Raw genomic sequence first — 17572 nt, 5'->3', positions numbered from 1 at the left:
AGTATTTAGGTTATTCCCTCTCTTTTAGGTTAATATCTACTATGCCTATTACATTATCAATCCTCTTCTCCGTATACCTTTTTGCGTTTATTTAAAATCTTTTTTCCATTAGCGCTTAACCTCTTATTCTGAACTTTGATTTTGAATTCTTCTAAAGTATGAATATAAAAGTTTTATTTATTTAAAAAGACATCTGTTTTTAATAGTTGGAATTTTAATATTATGTGCGTTCAGTATTTAGGTTATTCCCTCTCTTTTAGGTTAATATCTACTATGCCTATTACATTATCAATCCTCTTCTCCGTATACTTTTTTGCGTTTATTTAAAGTCTTTTTTCCATTAGCGCTTAACCTCTTATTCTGAACTTTGATTTTGAATTCTTCTAAAGTATGAATATAAAAGTTTTATTTATTTAAAAAGACATCTGTTTTTAATAGTTGGAATTTTAATATTATGTGCGTTCAGTATTTAGGTTATTCCCTCTCTTTTATTTTAAAACTAGTAGATAAGTTTTTAAATTTTGACAGTCACTAATGAATTATTAATACAAGCAATTTAATTTTTTATCTTTTTATTTTATTTCTCAAAACATTATCATCATTCATATTTATAAATGTCTGATTGTTGTTTATTTGATTTTTCCTTGTCCAAATACAAAACTTGCTTTTTATACAACGACAAGTACGACTCAATCCAAAATAAGTTGAAATCATCTATATGAATCTTTGCTGCTTGCATTACTTTATTTGAATCCATCGTATGCCAATGTTATTCCAATACAAAAAGAAGATATTAGTGTATGTATATTTTCTAAACTATAAATATTTGATAAACTAAACCAGTACTCTTTAAAATCACAAAACCTACATTAAGAATGCTAACATTTAAAAAAATTTTTTTTGCTAAGTCTTCGTGGATTCCCATAAACTTCATATCATTCAAGACAACTTTCTTTCTTGTGATTTAAGTTCACCCTGTCAATTTTTAACACCTTCACTCACCATAGTTTCACACTTACAAACCGCTGCATCTGTAGGTCGACGCTAGACATTACTAAATAATCTCAAGCAACCCTTTCTCACTTTATCCTCACAACGATTGCTACTTGAATCCTTTCCCAACTTTAATCATTTCTAATCTTGTATGATCATACATCATCTTAGTGTATTTGCATCTCCTCGGTATTTATCTTGTGGATTTGTTGAACTTTATCGATCCAATATTCATTCCATATATAGTGTTGCTAGTGTTATATGATCACACATCATCTTAGTGCATTTACATCTCTGCGATATTTGTCTTGTGGATTTGTTGAACTTTATCGATCCAATATTCATTCCAAATAGTGTTGTCAGTCTTATATGATCATACATCATCTTAGTGCATTTACATTTCTGCGATATTTGTTAGTGAAACCTAATTTGGACGTTGAGTGTATTTGCATCTCTCCTATCTTGTGGATGTGTTGAATTTTATCGACTCAATATTCATTCCATTTTGGTAAGCATGCTTTTGTTACCTAACACCCATTGTAGCAGTTCTCTATTTAACCGCCCAATTTTGATTTTATGTTTAATATTTTAATCTTTTATTTAAATTCTCTTGTAACGAGACTAAACAACGTAGTTGTTTGCAAGTACTGAATCCCATCTAATTTAAAAACAAAGTAAAGAGCTCTGATACAAAAAAAATGTTCTAATAATCTATAACACAATGGATATTTATAAAATTCAATTGAAATATAAAGAGGAGAATATCCTATATCGGCTAAAATTGAAAGAAGTTTGATTTTTTTATAAAAACATTGAAAGAGGAAAATATTTTTCAAGACGTTTTGTACTTTTAACCTGTTTGGCTAAGATTCTAAAATCAGCTTATTTCGAAAAGTATTTTTGCAAAAAAGTACTTTTAGCGAAAAGTAGTTTGTGTTTGGCCAATTAATTTTAAAAGTATTTTTGAGCATCAATTAGTGTTTTGCCAAATTTAAAAAAAATGCTTTGAAGTGTATTTTTCTCAAAAGTGCTTTTAAAAAAATTGCTTTTGGGCAAAAACTATTTTTTTAGCTTATCAAAAACTGCTTGTGCTACTCCCCAGAAGCACTTATTTTCTCTCAAAAGTTTGGCCAAACACCTCATTTTTTTTTTAAATAAGCACTTATTAAAAAAAATAAAAACTTTTGGGAAAAAATAAGCTTAGCCAAACCGGCAGTGTGTAATTCAAAATTTTAATTGTAAGTTATCCTTTACATTTTATATAAAATTCCTTCCTTGATATACTTCTTCCTTGAACCGTTCTGTATTCCTCCAATCACGTGCATGGGCGGGGATTTGCACGTGAGCAGCAATTCCCCGCCAATATTAGGTTTTTGTTCCTTGCCCAAACCCAATTGCAAGAATCCATTTCAAGAGCCATAACGTTATTCATTCGCCAATAATCAGCCTATAAATCAAGGAAATTAGAGTGGAAACAAATGGAAGAATCAGAGACAAGTATGGAAGTGCGTAGCCTAAGTGGTGAATCTATAGTTGTCTCCATTTTGCGGGACAAAACCATTCAACAACTCAAGCAACTCCTCAACCAATCTTTCCCTCCCGCTTCAACTTCCCCTAATTTCCATCTCTTTCTCAAGGCAATCTCTTCCTCCTCTCATCTTTTCCATTTAGTACAATCCTGAATTATTGAAATGCCAAAATTTATATTTTGTTTCAAATCTTTTGTTGCCGTTTGATGATTTATGTCAAGTACCTTCGTCCCAAAATTGTTGTCACTTTTGCTTTCCGAGACTCAATTTGACTTTTTTTTTTTTTTTTTAAAGCTAAATTTGATTAGATTAATTTCATATTTTAAAATTGGGATTTAGATATTCAAACACTACACGAAAAGTACTATAAGTTGCAATTTCTCTCGTATTAAGTAAGTAAGTTGTTAAAATGTTGTCAAAGATCAAGTAGTTTAATTCTCGAGAAGGAAATGTGACAAGTATTATGGGACAGAGGGAGTAGGTTTTATTTTCATATTTGGTATTTTTGTGTGCTTGATAGTCAGCCTAAACGCCCCCCACCCCCCAAGAGACATAGTTCTTGGAACCTTCTCTCTTTTGAACTTTTTGTGGGTTGGGATATCAGGGTCTCACTGCTCAATGTATTTTTTAGGATTTTGCAGTATTATTAAGTATATTCATCTTTGTGGTGTTTTTTTTAAACCAGGGTGTCAAATTGGGTTTAGAGAGTAAGGTAAGTGACCATTCAGTTGGCAGCGGGGAATTTCTGGTACTTGTTCCCTATACTAAGAAAGACAGACAACAGAACAAGAAAACTGAGACACAGGCAAGCTCATCTATCCCAGTTGGTGGCTCAACTTTGAAGCAAGCTGAGACAGCATGGTCTGACATGATGCAAGACTTGTCTTACTTGAGCAGCATCTCTAGGAACGACAACCAGACTGAATTTCCTTTGGATGAAACACGATCTAGAGATTCAAATGGATTCAATGGCAGTGTTCCGTTGAAATCTTCTTCACAGGTTAAGCGCAAGAGAAGCATCAAGAATGACAAGATGGAAGGACATGCAGATGAGCTAGTTTTAAGCATACTAAAATCATCTTCTAACGACATGGATGACGAGAAAGCTAATATCTTTATTCAGATTTTAGCGTCTATAAATTGTTTTACCGACCCGGATTCAGGCAACTGCATTTGTAAGGAAGCCAACAGAAAGGACAATGTATCTGATCCATGTTCGAGTGGTAGTGATTCGTGCGGGTGTCCGACGTGGTTAAGGAGTATAAGCAAAATATTTTCTTTTTTAAACATATATTCAGCTTCCCTGCAACTTCAGCAGGGACAAGTTACCTACTCCAGTCTGAAGGGAGCACTTGATCATCTCTGTCTGTTTGGATTTCAAGCCGGTGTCACAGACATTGAGAAACTTGCCCTACTTTGTCCTAAGGTACTTTGTTGGACCTCTGGATAGCTTAACAGTTTTATCCCCTACTTACTTTGATATATTTCGACTTCTTTATCCATTAGTTTCACATACTTCTGTCACACCCTGACTTTTGGCCTCACTCATTCATTTTTGACAATGGATAATTGTTGGAGGGCCTTGCAGAAGTGCCTCTGGATGATCACAAGTTTGTCACAGGGAGCCTACAACTGGAAAGGAAGTACTGTAATAATAATAAAGTCTGAACAGTTTCTCAAGTTGAACTTATGAACTTAGGAGGACCACTATAGTCTGCTGATCTACAGAGTTTTGTTTACCCTTTCCAGAGTAGGGATTTCTCTTTGTGGAGAACATGAGTGGTGCCAACTGATATCTCACTTATTCAAAAAAAGGGTAGTAGTTTGTGTATAACTTTGTATGACCTTTTTTTGTTTTTTTTGTTTTTTGGTTGTATTTCCTCCTTACTTACCGTACTTGCGTACTTGGTTTCAGTGAATGTATGATATGATGTCAGTATCCGTTCTTGGAATTTATAGGAAACAAGCTTTTACATTCTTAATTTCGCTTATACTTCTAATCATTTATCCCATTCAGTTCTTTTCATGTATCACCATAACCAGAAGGATTTTGAGGGGTGTCAAGCGGTCGTTGCTTCCACAATCTTTTGAAGTTATATTCTTTCCCTTATAAATTTGCTAAATATGTTAATATATCAGATAGAAATGGCTTTGTCCTCCCCCTTCTCGCTATTGCATTTCAACCTTAAGGTCTGGCTAGACCACTGATCAGGACTATGTACTTTCTTCTTCAATCACTTACGCCTTATTTTCTTTTAGGTTGTACACATTGTTGATGATGATACAGTGGGTAAAAATTTCAAGGATGGTATTGTCATTTTCAGAAACTTAACAACAAAGGGAGACCAGAGTGCAAGTATGTTTAGTTCATATTTAACTCTTTGATAGAGAAAAATGGCTGCTTGAGCATTGAATAAATCTGTTTTCTCCTTTTCTGCCGAGTTGCTAAAAAAGGTGTAACCATATCAAATGTTCTCCGCTCAATGAAGAAAAGGGAGTATGCATTCAGAACAAGTCTTTTGAAGTTGGTCAAGTTGTTAAAGGTATGCCACTTCTCACCTTGAATGATATACTTATTAATCCAATAAAACATGTCTTGGCATCCTCAATTTTTTTAGTTTTAAAGTTGACTTTGGTGTTATGCAATATCCAGATGTTTGGAAATTTCAAGCAGTTAAGATGCATAGTAGTAGTCATGAATTTTTTTTATTCACGCCTATGTGTTGGTATGACATGCATATTTTATGCTCTGTTGAATTTTTATCTTGTAAGTTCAACTACACATTCCTGTTTGTGGATGTGTTGGTATATCTAACTTGGTAGTTCAGACTAGAGAACTCTTGTCTGACTATGTTTTTTCATCCCTTTCTTTCTAACAAGTATGCAAATGTCTACTCCAGCTGATTTTTGGCTTAACTTCATTTCATTATTCCCTTCACTAATATATTAAGTTGCAACTACCATTAAAGGAAAGATTTTTTTTGAAAAATCTGTTGTCAAAAAAAAAAAAAAAAAAAAAAAAAAGAAGATTTTTTTGAAAAATTATAGTATCTCACAATTAAAATTGTTTGACACTTGTGATCTCAGGATTCTTCCTATTGGAGATTACTTACGTACTATATGGTGGGCAGTATAGCCTTCAAAGTTCTCTGATTAAAAAAGAAGAAAGAAAAAAAAAATATGGTGGGCAGTATTCTGGGTTTAGCTTTATGTTATCGTCTGGAAGGTAGATGAATTATTGTCACAAACATAAGCATCTCTTTATAATACTGCAAATCTTAGTGTCTTTTGCAAAAACAATTTGGTGGTGTCTAGCATCTTAATCAAGCAGGTAGCATGTCTGGCCCACAAGCACAAGTTAGGTAATCCCCCTCAGCAACGCTAGAGCGTGTGGGGTCAGGCAAGTGTTTATCGTTAGAGCTGATGGTTTCAACCAAGTGTTTATTTGTATTTATTTTCTGTTAAGTTGTTGATCCTTTTATATCAAGCGTTTATTTTGATTGTTCAATGTTATGAGGTCCTTTATAGTTTGACTGTTTTAGCCCTTTTTTTTTTTTTTTTCCGGGCATTGAACCAGCTGTTCTTTCACATAAGCAGAGTTGATTGATATTGACTGACTCATTCTGACAGTTGTTGTAAGATTTAAATTATGAAATTACTAATGTTGTAATGCAGCGTCAAAATGGAATTGAGTTCTCTAACATTTCCCTGGAAGATTTCATTACCTTCGTGAAGCAAGGTGGTATTGGTGCAACAGGCATTGACACTAAACAAGCAAGTTCTCATTCCTTTGAAGCAAAATGTTGTGTAAGTCGTACAACCCTGCACTAAGCCTTTTGTAATTGATGCTCTCTTAATCCATTATAACATGCTGCATCTATGCAAATCTTTCCACAATTTTTGTATCTTAACTGTACATTTGCAGTTGTGAGAGTCTCCAGTTCACGACTTTCTCTGCATTTGATTTTTATGTTGTAATTCTTTTTCATTAGAAGTGCTTGCCTGAGTACTACAGATAACTTTAGATATTTGTTTTTTTAGATGTCTCTCAAGCTTATGAAGGAACTATTCATTGTTAACATAGGCACAGAAATGATGGGAACTTAGCAGAATGCATCCGTTCTTTTTGTTCTAAACTTCTGTCACCCTTTAAGATGACAGTGATAAGTATCTTCTCTTGCTAGAACAAATACCAATTGGATATTTTAATGACTGTCATCTGTAGAAAGGGGCATTTTTATTGAAGTGGGTAGATGAAGGAAATACAAAGACGCACTATTAGTGGCCTGTTTCAGTGGTACAGCTAATAGCAGTGTCTTGAATGACCTTTTATCAGTGCAAGGTTCCCTTGGTTATTGTGGTCCTTTTCTGATAGATGACAAAGAATTGTAAATGATTTAAGTTTAAGACCAGAAAAATAGTTCTGCAATTTTGATAAGCTTTTGACATGCAGGATACAAATCCTTTGACACCTTTGGAAATGGTGGAACATCTGAGAAAGGGGATTGGATCTGATGGACAGGTTTCTACCTTGTTGCCTTTTTACACTTTGACATTATTCTTATCCCCCTCTTGGCAACTACATATTTTCCATTTCCTTTTCTTTTGGGTGAGTTGCTCCAAGAAAGCATTTCATTGCTATGCTGTCGGAGAAAGGAGAACCCTCACTTACATCAATGGACATGTGCTCAATTGTGAATGACTTCAATTTTACTGCTATATGGCCAATTATTACTGTTAGAGCTAAGCCACGGTTGTCCACCATTAATTCTGTTCCTCGTGTAGGTTGTTCATATAGAAAATATCAGTGCCCGCAATGCCAACTATGTTGAGATCCCAAGTACACTTTCAGAAACCACAATATTGGCATTGAAAAATATTGGAATTACGAGATTATATAGCCATCAGGTAATATGCTGGTCTATCTAATGTGGTTTCCCTTTTAACAAACTTTTATCCAAAACTATCTAAGCATTTTAAATGGACAGGCTGAGTCTATTCAGGCTTCTCTTGCGGGGGAAAATGTTGTTGTAGCTACCTTGACATCCAGTGGGAAATCTCTTTGCTACAATGTGCCAGTTCTGGAAATACTATCCCAGAATTTGTCAGCATGTGCTCTATACCTCTTTCCTACGAAGGTCGCTTGCTTTATACTTTCAGTCTTTGAGAATGCTAGTGTCAGAGAAGTCTTTTGCCTTTATATTTTCTGCTTATGTTTGTTGAATAGGCTTTGCCTTTGTTAAGATTTGCCTCAATTCCATTATAGTCTAATGATTCCTTCGTAGCACCTTTGTGGCAGTTTCTACATTGTTTGAGTTGTCAATGCAGGCTTTAGCACAGGATCAACTAAGGTCTTTATTAAACATGACAAATGAGTTTAGGGCTGGCCTTAACGTTGGTGTATATGATGGGGACACTCCTCAGATGGATAGGAAGTGGCTGCGTGACAATGCTAGACTGGTATACAGTAAGTTTTGATGTATAGATAGGTAGAGATTTCTGTTCTTGTCCTTTCCTATGTTGGTCTATTTCCTACCTCTCCTTTTCCTTTTCTTATGCAAGTACTGAAATTTCATCTGTTTTTTTTCAGTTGATAACAAATCCTGATATGTTGCATGTCTCAATCTTGCCATGTCATAGACAATTCAGTCGAATTTTATCAAATCTTAGGTAAATTTTCCTGATTATTTAGTCCTAATTTTGTTTCACATTACTAATGTGCTTGAACGTTTCCTGGTTCGTTCTTTTACTTCGGTTGAGTGTCCCCGGAAGTAATCTTTTTTACTTTTTTAAATTAAAATGTTGACACCTTAATTTAATTTACATGTCTCAGGTTTGTCATTGTTGATGAAGCTCATTCATATAAGGGGGCATTTGGATGTCATACTGCTCTTATTTTGAGGAGACTTCGCCGACTTTGTTCTCATGGTACTTTTTTCCTTGCTGTCTACTGCTACCACGAGACCTTTTTATCCTTTTCTATGTTTTGTTTGTGCCTCCTATGGGAAGTTGGCTTTTAATTGATTTCTCATGCAGTGTATGGCAGTAATCCTTCATTTATATTTTCTTCTGCGACTTCTGGAAATCCCGTGGAGCACTCAAAGGTATCCAATAACATGGATAGTTAGTTTTACTATATATAATCCTTAACTTTTTAGGTAGTGCTTATAGTTATATCTGTATGATTTACTGTATGACATGAGAAATGAAGAAGATAAGTGAAAGAGAGATGAGGCATCACCAGAATATGCTCAAGGAAAGGACAAACTCTCACCACCTTAAGGGATATACCAAAAGAGTTGAGAGTTAAAACTAGAAGAAACCCTTCTTCTAAATAGCTAAGACTCACTTATAAACTATCTTCTACATGCCAGGACGGGGGGAGGGGGTTGACAGATCAACCCTTCATCTCTAGGCTAAGAATTTCAAACAAAGCTCACCCACTAAGTCTACCAGCATATTACGTTCAACTACAAAATCTAAATCTACTCTACTGGATAAAGCAGACAGAGAATCAGAATAAAATCTTTGAAAACCAACCTAAATTCAGTTTGAAAACACTTAAAACGGAAATATCTTGACCAGATTTGAAGAAACATGGTCAGGATTCAGGTAGCTGACCCAACTTGTTTGGGACTGAGGCGTTATTGTTGTTGTTGTAAAATCTGAAGTGTTCATGGTGAAATTGCCAACCATTCGTTTCCCATCAGCTTGACATGCCTCAAAGAGATTGACCACATCCCAGGGTAGGATACTCCGAATTACAGTTCATTTAATCAGTTGGAGAATAGAGAAATCCACTAGCTATCATGATTTAATTCTTTCTTCTTATAAAGAGAATTTTTATCAGAAATTTTCTTATACACAGATAATATGTTGATGTTGACTCTTATTCTGCCTCCTTTCTGTGTTTTTGGTAGCTTTGTTGTGTTTTGCATTCATATTTCCTGATATTATCCTACTTGTTTTTTTAAAATAATGTGATAATAACATGATATCTGTTGCCTACTACTTTTTTCCGTGGTAATTTTGATTATCACACCTCTTTAGTTTCTTTGTCATTCACGTAGCAACCCTGAACTCTCAAAATTTGCACCATTCTTATCTTCTGCATTAGCAGAGGCTTCCACCTTTATCTGTGGAATTCATCTAAAGCTGAAGTCTAGGATGAACTCCTTAAATGCTTGCATGTTATAGATTACAAATAGAGGGTACTCATGTATATGCTCTATCATTTCAGACTAGTTAGTATTTGTTTATTATAAAAATCTCATCTCGTCACCTTGGGGTTATGTAGGAGCTCTCAAATCTACCAACAATAGAGTTGATTCAGAATGATGGCAGCCCATCTGGCTCAAAGCTTTTTGTGTTATGGAATCCTCCTTTGCGCCTGAAAATGGTAGGTTCTCTGATAAAGTCCTTTAGCTTGCGTGTATTCAATTGGAAGCTGTTTCCCTTCATTTGTGGTACTTTTATCTTGCAGATCTCAAAGAGAATTAAGAGCGGCGTTGAGGATGACTCTGTTGACAAGCATCTGATTGCTAGAAGATCAAGGTGAAAATCATTTCCTGCTATGTGTCCATTGAGAATTTGATATAGATCTCACCTTTTGTTTTCTAAATGCATATTATAAAAGCCCTGCTGTTTCATTTCTCGACAAACAAGAATATATACCAGGATTTATTCTTCAAAGCGTGACCATTTTGTTGAGGAATTGAAAAAAAAAAATGTAGGCTTAGGAGACAACATATAACATGATACTACCAACATGCCTATCTTGATGGAATTGAATGAATAGTTATTTACAAGGAAGATAACACTGTATCTTTAAATAAGGTTGAATGAGAAGATATTGGCGGAGTAAATTACGAGTCAAGTAGGTTATGTGGGGAGAATACATCTGATACAACATTTAGCAATGATCTTGTAAGAATTCTGAAGATATTAGGGTAGAGCTTAGGACATCAGTTCTCCTCTGAAACACAGAAACTCACTTTGTAATGAACGCACCACAACGAGGATAACTAAAATCAAGGCATACACTATATGCATTTATCCAACATGAGACAGGTTATATCCCCCATTCCCCATGTCAGCAAATTTCTTTGGTTATATACACATATAGGAGACCTTGATAACTTGTTGGCAGACACTGGTCGTATTGTGTATTGTCACCATGCATTTGAAACAGGGTAATAGAAGGAATACTTTCCATAGTTTCTGGTAGAGATTTTATGTATCAAAAGAAATTGTGATGAAGAATCTGACTCCATAACTACTTTGGAATAAATGAACATTCAAACCTATGAAACTAGATTAAAATGGATAGGACTACTGCATTTAATTAGTAATGACATTTGATTTACTGACATATTTTGAAATAGTTTTTAGGAGCTTTTATGCTGCTAAACAGGTAAGATATAAGTATTCAAATTAGCATTAAGAAACTTCACTCTGCAGCTAAGAGGTTTGTGTTAGATTATTAGTTAGTGCCACGTACCTCACCATAACCTTGCACCTTGACTTTTTCACATGTTCCTTGTATCTCCCTCTTTTGTCCTTATTATGCATGTGATCCACTTCATCACTCTATAAGTTGGATGCTTGAGAATATGTTAGATTCTTGGAAGATAGCCCTAACAGGAATTTTCTTTCTTCTTTTTCTCTTTGTTTTTTTTCCTGTTATCTCATGATCTTAGAGAAGTGTCCTAATATCTAACAACATTAGTTCTCTGTCTCTGTTGCAGTCCCATTTTGGAGGTTTCTTGCCTTTTTGCAGAAATGATGCAGCATGGTCTTCGTTGTATTGCATTTTGTAAAACACGCAAACTTTGTGAGCTTGTCTTATGTTACACGTAAGTGAAATTCCATTACATAATTAAATTGTTCGTTCTCATTTTATCTTCTATTAACAGTTTAGTATGCTGGAATATTTTGTTGTCCGAAGGCGTGAGATTCTTCAGGAAACAGCACCTCATTTAGTTGATACTATATGCGCTTACCGAGCTGGTTATGTTGCTGAGGTTAGAATCTATAACTTGGTTAAGGACAGTTTATTCATCCTCTTTAGTTGATCTTTCCGAAGGAAACTTACTTAAACAAGTTTCATGTTGCTCTAAACTTGCTTACATTATTGGCTTGTAAAATGAATTCAACTTTGTTTCATTTTGAACCGTTTTAAAGTATCCGTATCCACTTGTTCAGTAACTTATTCACTTGCAAAATAGCATGATTCTTACCTTATACTTGTGGCTGATGCTCTTCATAAATAGAATAATTTGTCGGTGATGGTATACTTCAAGCTAGTGTGCAAATTTGCCAAATAAATTCTGCCCTAGATTCTTCGAAAATGAATGAGTTCAAAGAGATTACTTTTTTCTTGTTGGACAAAAGACTTCAAATAGAGATAACGTTCTCAGGATACAACCAAATGAAAGCACTACACTAGTTCCATATGTAGACAAACTTTATTTGTAAGGAATACTTTGTTGTAAGTGAGGGTTTAAAGCTAAGTTGCTCGGTCTCTCCAAAAATGTTTCCGCACCCATGTCGGGTCCTCCAAAAATACACTCAACTTTTGGAGGATCCGACACGCACCCGGCTGCATCTTCCGAGAGTCCGAGCAACATAGGTTTAAAGTACTCTCACCTATCAAAATAAAAGATGCATCACTACTAAATTGTTCATAGCTACTCCAGGTTATGTCATGTTACTACCCTCACAAGAGTGAGTTCTTGTTAAACATAAGAGACCAATGAAGAGCTGATCTTCTCAGGATACAATCAAAAAAAAAAACACAAGACTGTCTAACCTATGCAGACAAACTGTATTTGTTAGGATAACTTTATTGTAAGCAAAGGTTTAAAGTATGTTACCTATCAGAAAAGGGGAAAAAGAAAAAGTTATCTCTACTAGGTATTCAGAGCCTTGGATAGGCTGATTCTAACCTATGCAGACAAACTGTATTTGTTACGATAACTTTATTGTAAGCAAAGGTTTAAAGTATGTTACCTATCAGAAAAGGGGAAAAAGAAAAATTTATCTCTACTAGGTATTCAGAGCCTTGGATAGGCTGATTCCAAGCTAAGTCATGTTACTACCCTAATATCAATCTTGTTAGCTCAATCTAATCTTCTGTCACCTTATGTTCTTTACCGTATATGGGAATTCAATACTCATTATAATAGCTAATTCTTGCTTCCATAGTTTCTATTTGGCACTTGTGCTTATTGTTTTAACACAGATAACAGTATGGCGTAATTTGCATATTGGCAAAAAGATAGTTTGACCTTAGTTCTTCATGGAGCAGGACCGAAGAAGAATTGAGCATGACTTTTTTAATGGCAGTATATGCGGTATTGCTGCTACAAATGCTCTTGAATTGGGTATAGATGTAGGACATATTGATGCAACCCTACATCTAGGTTTTCCAGGCAGTATAGCTAGGTATTAACTGTTTGTTTGTGACCCTCCGAAGATTTACACTTTTATTCTCCTACTGATGTAGTTCAAATATTTTTTCATCAAGTCTGTGGCAACAAGCAGGAAGGTCAGGCAGACGGGGAAATGCATCACTTGCTATTTATGTTGCCTTTGAAGGCCCTTTGGATCAATATTTCATGAAATTCCCGCAGAAACTTTTCAGGGGTCCAATTGAATGTTGTCATATAGATGCAAGAAACCGCCAGGTTGATTTGATTTCTAAATGGGTTTTCTTGACCTTGTCCTCATTTTCAATTTTAGTGGTTGAACCGTGTGTTTAGTAGGGAATTCACTTAACATTTGAAAAGCATGTGTCTGGCAGGTTCTTGAACAGCATCTGGCTGCTGCTGCTTTTGAACATCCACTGAGCTTGTCTGATGATGAGAAATACTTTGGCCCTGGCTTAGAGAGCATCATAATGGCACTTAAACATAAGGGAATTCTGAGTACAGATATATCACGTAGTGCTGCAGCCAGAATATGGAGTTACATCGGGTTGGAGGTATGATCCTTTGAGTTTAGTGTTAATCACTGATACTGTGCTTGCGAGTTGGCTTTGGTTGTCTTTCTAAACCATTTTGTGCTGTTACCAGAAGATGCCTTCAAGTTCCATTAGTATTCGAGCCATAGAAACTGAGCGGTACAAAGTGATTGACATTCAAAAGAATGAAGTCCTGGAAGAAATTGAAGAAAGCAAGGCTTTCTTTCAGGTAAAATATTAGCAACTATATTTGGCAAGTTCTTGTGATTATTCCTATTGGCAGAAGGCGGAAGAACAAAAACATTAATAGGAAAAAGAGAGGGAGAGAGAGATCATCATTCTGATGCTTATATTCATGTGTGTTATACATGTGGTGCAGCAGAACACTTTATTTTTGAGGTTTTCTTTGGGCTTCTTTAGACGTTACCTTGTCAAGTTAATCAGTTCAAGCCCAAATAATTTTCCAGGTTTATGAAGGGGCCAATTATATGAATCAAGGGAAGACGTATCTTGTGAAGGAGCTTGATGTGGCAAACAGAATTGCTTGGTGCCAACGAGCGGACTTGAAATATTATACCAAAACTCGTGACTATACTGATGTCCATGTCACTGGTGCCAACTTTGTATGTCTCAAGTATTCCTTTCCATTTTCCTACATGTTTTTCAATGATTGCGTCAGTCTTCTTTAAGCGGTGGCCCTTTTTTTCTTAATCTTAGTGTAGAGATATTTGCTCGAGTAAATAACTAAAAAAATTGCTTGCTTTTTTAGAGCTGTTAATCTCTAGAATTCATGATGGGTATTTTTTGGTCTCTATCTATTTAGATGTCGTTTGTTCCCTGGAATATAGGATAACAGTCCCGGGATAGAATTTGGGATTATTCAATCTCATGTTTGGTTGGATTTTTGTTTTTTGTATAGGAAAAATCCCAGAATTAGTTATACCACAATTTGGTACTATTTTATACCACATTCCCCGTGGGATAATAATCCCTGGATTAGCTATCCCAGGATAAAACAATCAAATGACCAAAATGTCCTTCTCCAAAGCTCTTCTCCCAAGATACTTTAAGGACAAGATTAAAATTGGAAATAAAAGTTTAACCAAGTTTATATATAGTAAAACAAGACACAAGTTTTATATCATACTTTCTTAATCCGATTTTTAATACAATGGAACCAAACATCTACCAAAAGATGTATATCCCATAAATAATCCTGTTGTTATCTAATCCCCGTATTATAATTGCCACATTATAATCCTGGTATAACTTGTTCTGAACCAAACAACCCCTTGCAGTTTGTGTAATCTCTACCACCTGTTAGAGCTCTACTGTCAAGTCCCTCCAGGAATCTGGTATGGAGATAGTTAAGGGTATGATGTACATTATCCCAAAATTAGTGAGAGAAAAGAAGCTTAGTTTCTGTCCTCTAAAGAGGAATCTTTATGCTACCATTGTTTCATCCTCAAAAAATAAGGTGTGTTGAGACACCTTCTCACATTACGCTGAGCTAATGGCTCCTTTAGTCAAGGAAAACCCTGCACATCAAGCCATGAAAAGTATGGTGGATATTTAAAGAAGCATGGCCTCTTCATATCACGTTTACTGCGATAGGTAGATATTCCTGCTTTCATTTGAAGAACTCCTAGAATGCATTTGCAATCATAGAGAGATCCTTGATTAACTGGCTAGTCTTGAAATGCAAATGCTTTATTCATCTTATTTAAGAAAAAGGAAATTCTCATATTGCTTATTGCATGCTACTTGTGAAATTACTCTTTGTATACCATGTCATTTATAAAATTCAGCTGTTACATTCCAGTTAACGTTGGATTGACATGATACATATTTTACCACTATGCAGGCTTACCCAGCAAGGACTACTAGTCTGCGACTGCCAAGAACAACTGCCCAAGCACAAAGTTGCAAAGTGACAACCACATGGTTCGGTTTCCGCAAAATATGGAAAAAGAGCAACCAAGTCTTTGACACTGTTGAACTTTCACTTCCTAATTACACATATGAAACCCAGGTGAATACCAGTTCAAAATGTGTTTTCTGAAGTTGCTCCATGTGTGATGTTTGTTCATCACTGTTTTAGTACTCTTTCTTCTTTGTAATTTGTAGCTTTAATGCACATGCAGGCTGTCTGGATTCAAGTTCCTCATACCATAAAGACAGCCGTAGAGACCTTAAATTATTCATTCCGAGGAGGCTTACATGCTGCTGGTCATGCTCTTCTTAATGTTGTTCCTATGTAAGTTTCTACCACACGAGTTTATAGATCTGGCTCAATATTCATTTGAATTGTTCTCTCATTGCCTCTTGAAACTTGTGCTGAAGGTACATAGTCTGCAATTCATCTGATTTAGCTTCAGAGTGTGTAAACCCTTATGATGCCCGCAATGTTCCAGAAAGAATTCTGCTTTATGACCCACATCCTGGAGGGACTGGCATCTCAGCACAGGTGAACTGTCTGCATTTGATTCCTTTGCTATCATGATTTGATTTTAATCATATTATGTTATTTTAACAGCTAATTGTATGATTGTGCCATTTTATCAAGACTCCAAGGAAAACCAGGAATTTACAAAAAAGGGCCTGAAATTTAATCGGTTAGGTTTCGAAATAGATTGAGAAGTTCATTAGGACGTTATTTACTGAAGTGATGAATTAAGGAAGGAAATTTATAATAATAAGATGGAATGAATTTTATTGAATTTAATCATTAAGTTAGTTAGAACTCCTTTGAAGAGCATGCACGACGTAAGCTGCAGAATGACTTGTATAAGATAATGTGGTTGGAACTTGTAGTTGGGAAACAACTTTTACTGCCTAGCAAATGTAAAGCGTTTGGAAAATAGCTTTTGTTTATAAGTGTAAGAGGTGGATTTTGGATATCGACAAATATTTATAAAGAACCCAAAATTGTCCTACATATACATGATCTGCTCAAAGGCATCTTTGGCTAGAATAGAAAAAGGGCTGGTCATTTATTTTATCATTTGGAAACTTTCAAAAACATAGTAATTTCCAAACTGCCTTAAGAATGTTTAATTCATCTCCTCTGTTGTCTCTTCAGCGACTTTAATTAGAATAAAGCTAAAATGATCACAATACCTGAAGAAAAGAACAACTGAAATTTTCTACTGGTGTGGTCGAACATGATTAGCGAATGAACAGAGTAAATAGTAGGATAGCTACTTGGTATAGTGGATGTGGTATTGAAAGGCAAAACCAATGGTTGTTATCATTATGGAAATGCTAAGCCACTTTGTCTGTGATTTAGCTTAACCCATGGAGAAAAGTTATCCAATTCTTTACCACATGAATTAGGAAATAATATTGTCTCAACCTCTTTTGTTGATTTGGGTAGGTGCAGCATATATTCAGTGAGCTGCTAACTGCTGCTTTAGAACTTCTTACATCATGTCATTGCTCTGGTGATACCGGCTGCCCTAACTGTGTACAAGTTAGTACTTCATTGCCAATTATTTAATGTTATCGTTCTTTCCTGCTTACGAAGAGATCGAAAAGTCATACTTTTAAGTATTGCAGAATATTTCTTGTCACGAGTACAATGAGGTTTTGCACAAGGATGCCGCCATAATGACAATCAAGGTTTGACAATAGAATAATTTTTTTGTTATAGAAGCATGGGAGCATTCTTTACACCTCCTAATACGGAGCTTTGTTGCTCATGCAGGGTGTAATAGAGGAAGAAGAATCCTACTTCAGGAGTATATCAGAGTTGGCTTAGGTGTTTGGCTTGGTCCCACTCCCTTGCTCTCCCTGTTCTCTGCTTACAATCTACAGCGTGTTGATATTTGAGATCGTTTGTACATCCCGACTAAAAACGTTGACATTTGTTGAACTCTAGCAGATGATGTGTTATTGAGACTGCCTTGCAAAACTGATCTTCTGGGAAGTAGCTTTCAAGATTCGTTTGTGTCATCCGTAAGTACTGAGTACTAGGCTAGAAGTTATTCTTTCGATGTAAATATAGAATATTCTTGTTATACTTGTTTGAAAAATTAAAAAGCAAGTGGACCTCAACGCTATTGCATGCAGTGTGTTCGACATTTCA

General features: G+C 35.4%; 1 protein-coding gene across 1 annotated transcript; it reads left to right on the top strand.

Moving 5' to 3' along the window:
• Nucleotides 1–2442: 2442 nt before the first annotated feature.
• LOC132055787 (uncharacterized) lies at nt 2443–17546 on the top strand. The gene is made up of 27 exons (XM_059447773.1): nt 2443–2630; nt 3208–3948; nt 4782–4878; nt 4968–5065; nt 6198–6329; nt 6976–7044; nt 7308–7430; nt 7511–7660; nt 7851–7982; nt 8113–8192; nt 8356–8450; nt 8559–8626; nt 9820–9921; nt 10006–10076; nt 11270–11377; nt 11470–11545; nt 12832–12968; nt 13051–13210; nt 13327–13506; nt 13598–13714; nt 13953–14108; nt 15350–15517; nt 15630–15742; nt 15829–15952; nt 16862–16957; nt 17044–17106; nt 17192–17546. The coding sequence occupies exons 1-27, from the start codon at nt 2472–2474 to the stop codon at nt 17243–17245; spliced, it is 3669 nt and encodes a 1222-aa protein (XP_059303756.1). The 5' UTR covers nt 2443–2471; the 3' UTR covers nt 17246–17546.
• The last annotated feature ends 26 nt before the right edge of the window (nt 17547–17572 follow it).

Source organism: Lycium ferocissimum, chromosome 5, assembly GCF_029784015.1.
Source record: "Lycium ferocissimum isolate CSIRO_LF1 chromosome 5, AGI_CSIRO_Lferr_CH_V1, whole genome shotgun sequence".
In the NCBI taxonomy this organism is placed as follows: domain Eukaryota; kingdom Viridiplantae; phylum Streptophyta; class Magnoliopsida; order Solanales; family Solanaceae; genus Lycium; species Lycium ferocissimum.
Note: the sequence above shows the minus strand (reverse complement) of the source record. Positions and strands in the feature narration are given on the sequence as shown.

Excerpts from the sequence above, each read along its gene's own strand:
- LOC132055787 (XM_059447773.1), top strand. The coding sequence starts at position 2,472 with ATGGAAGAATCAGAGACAAGTATGGAAGTGCGTAGCCTAAGTGGTGAA. Across the intron at positions 7,661-7,850 it reads TATACCTCTTTCCTACGAAG|GCTTTAGCACAGGATCAACT; the intron begins GTCGCTTGCTTT and ends TTGTCAATGCAG. Across the intron at positions 8,193-8,355 it reads CGAATTTTATCAAATCTTAG|GTTTGTCATTGTTGATGAAG; the intron begins GTAAATTTTCCT and ends TACATGTCTCAG.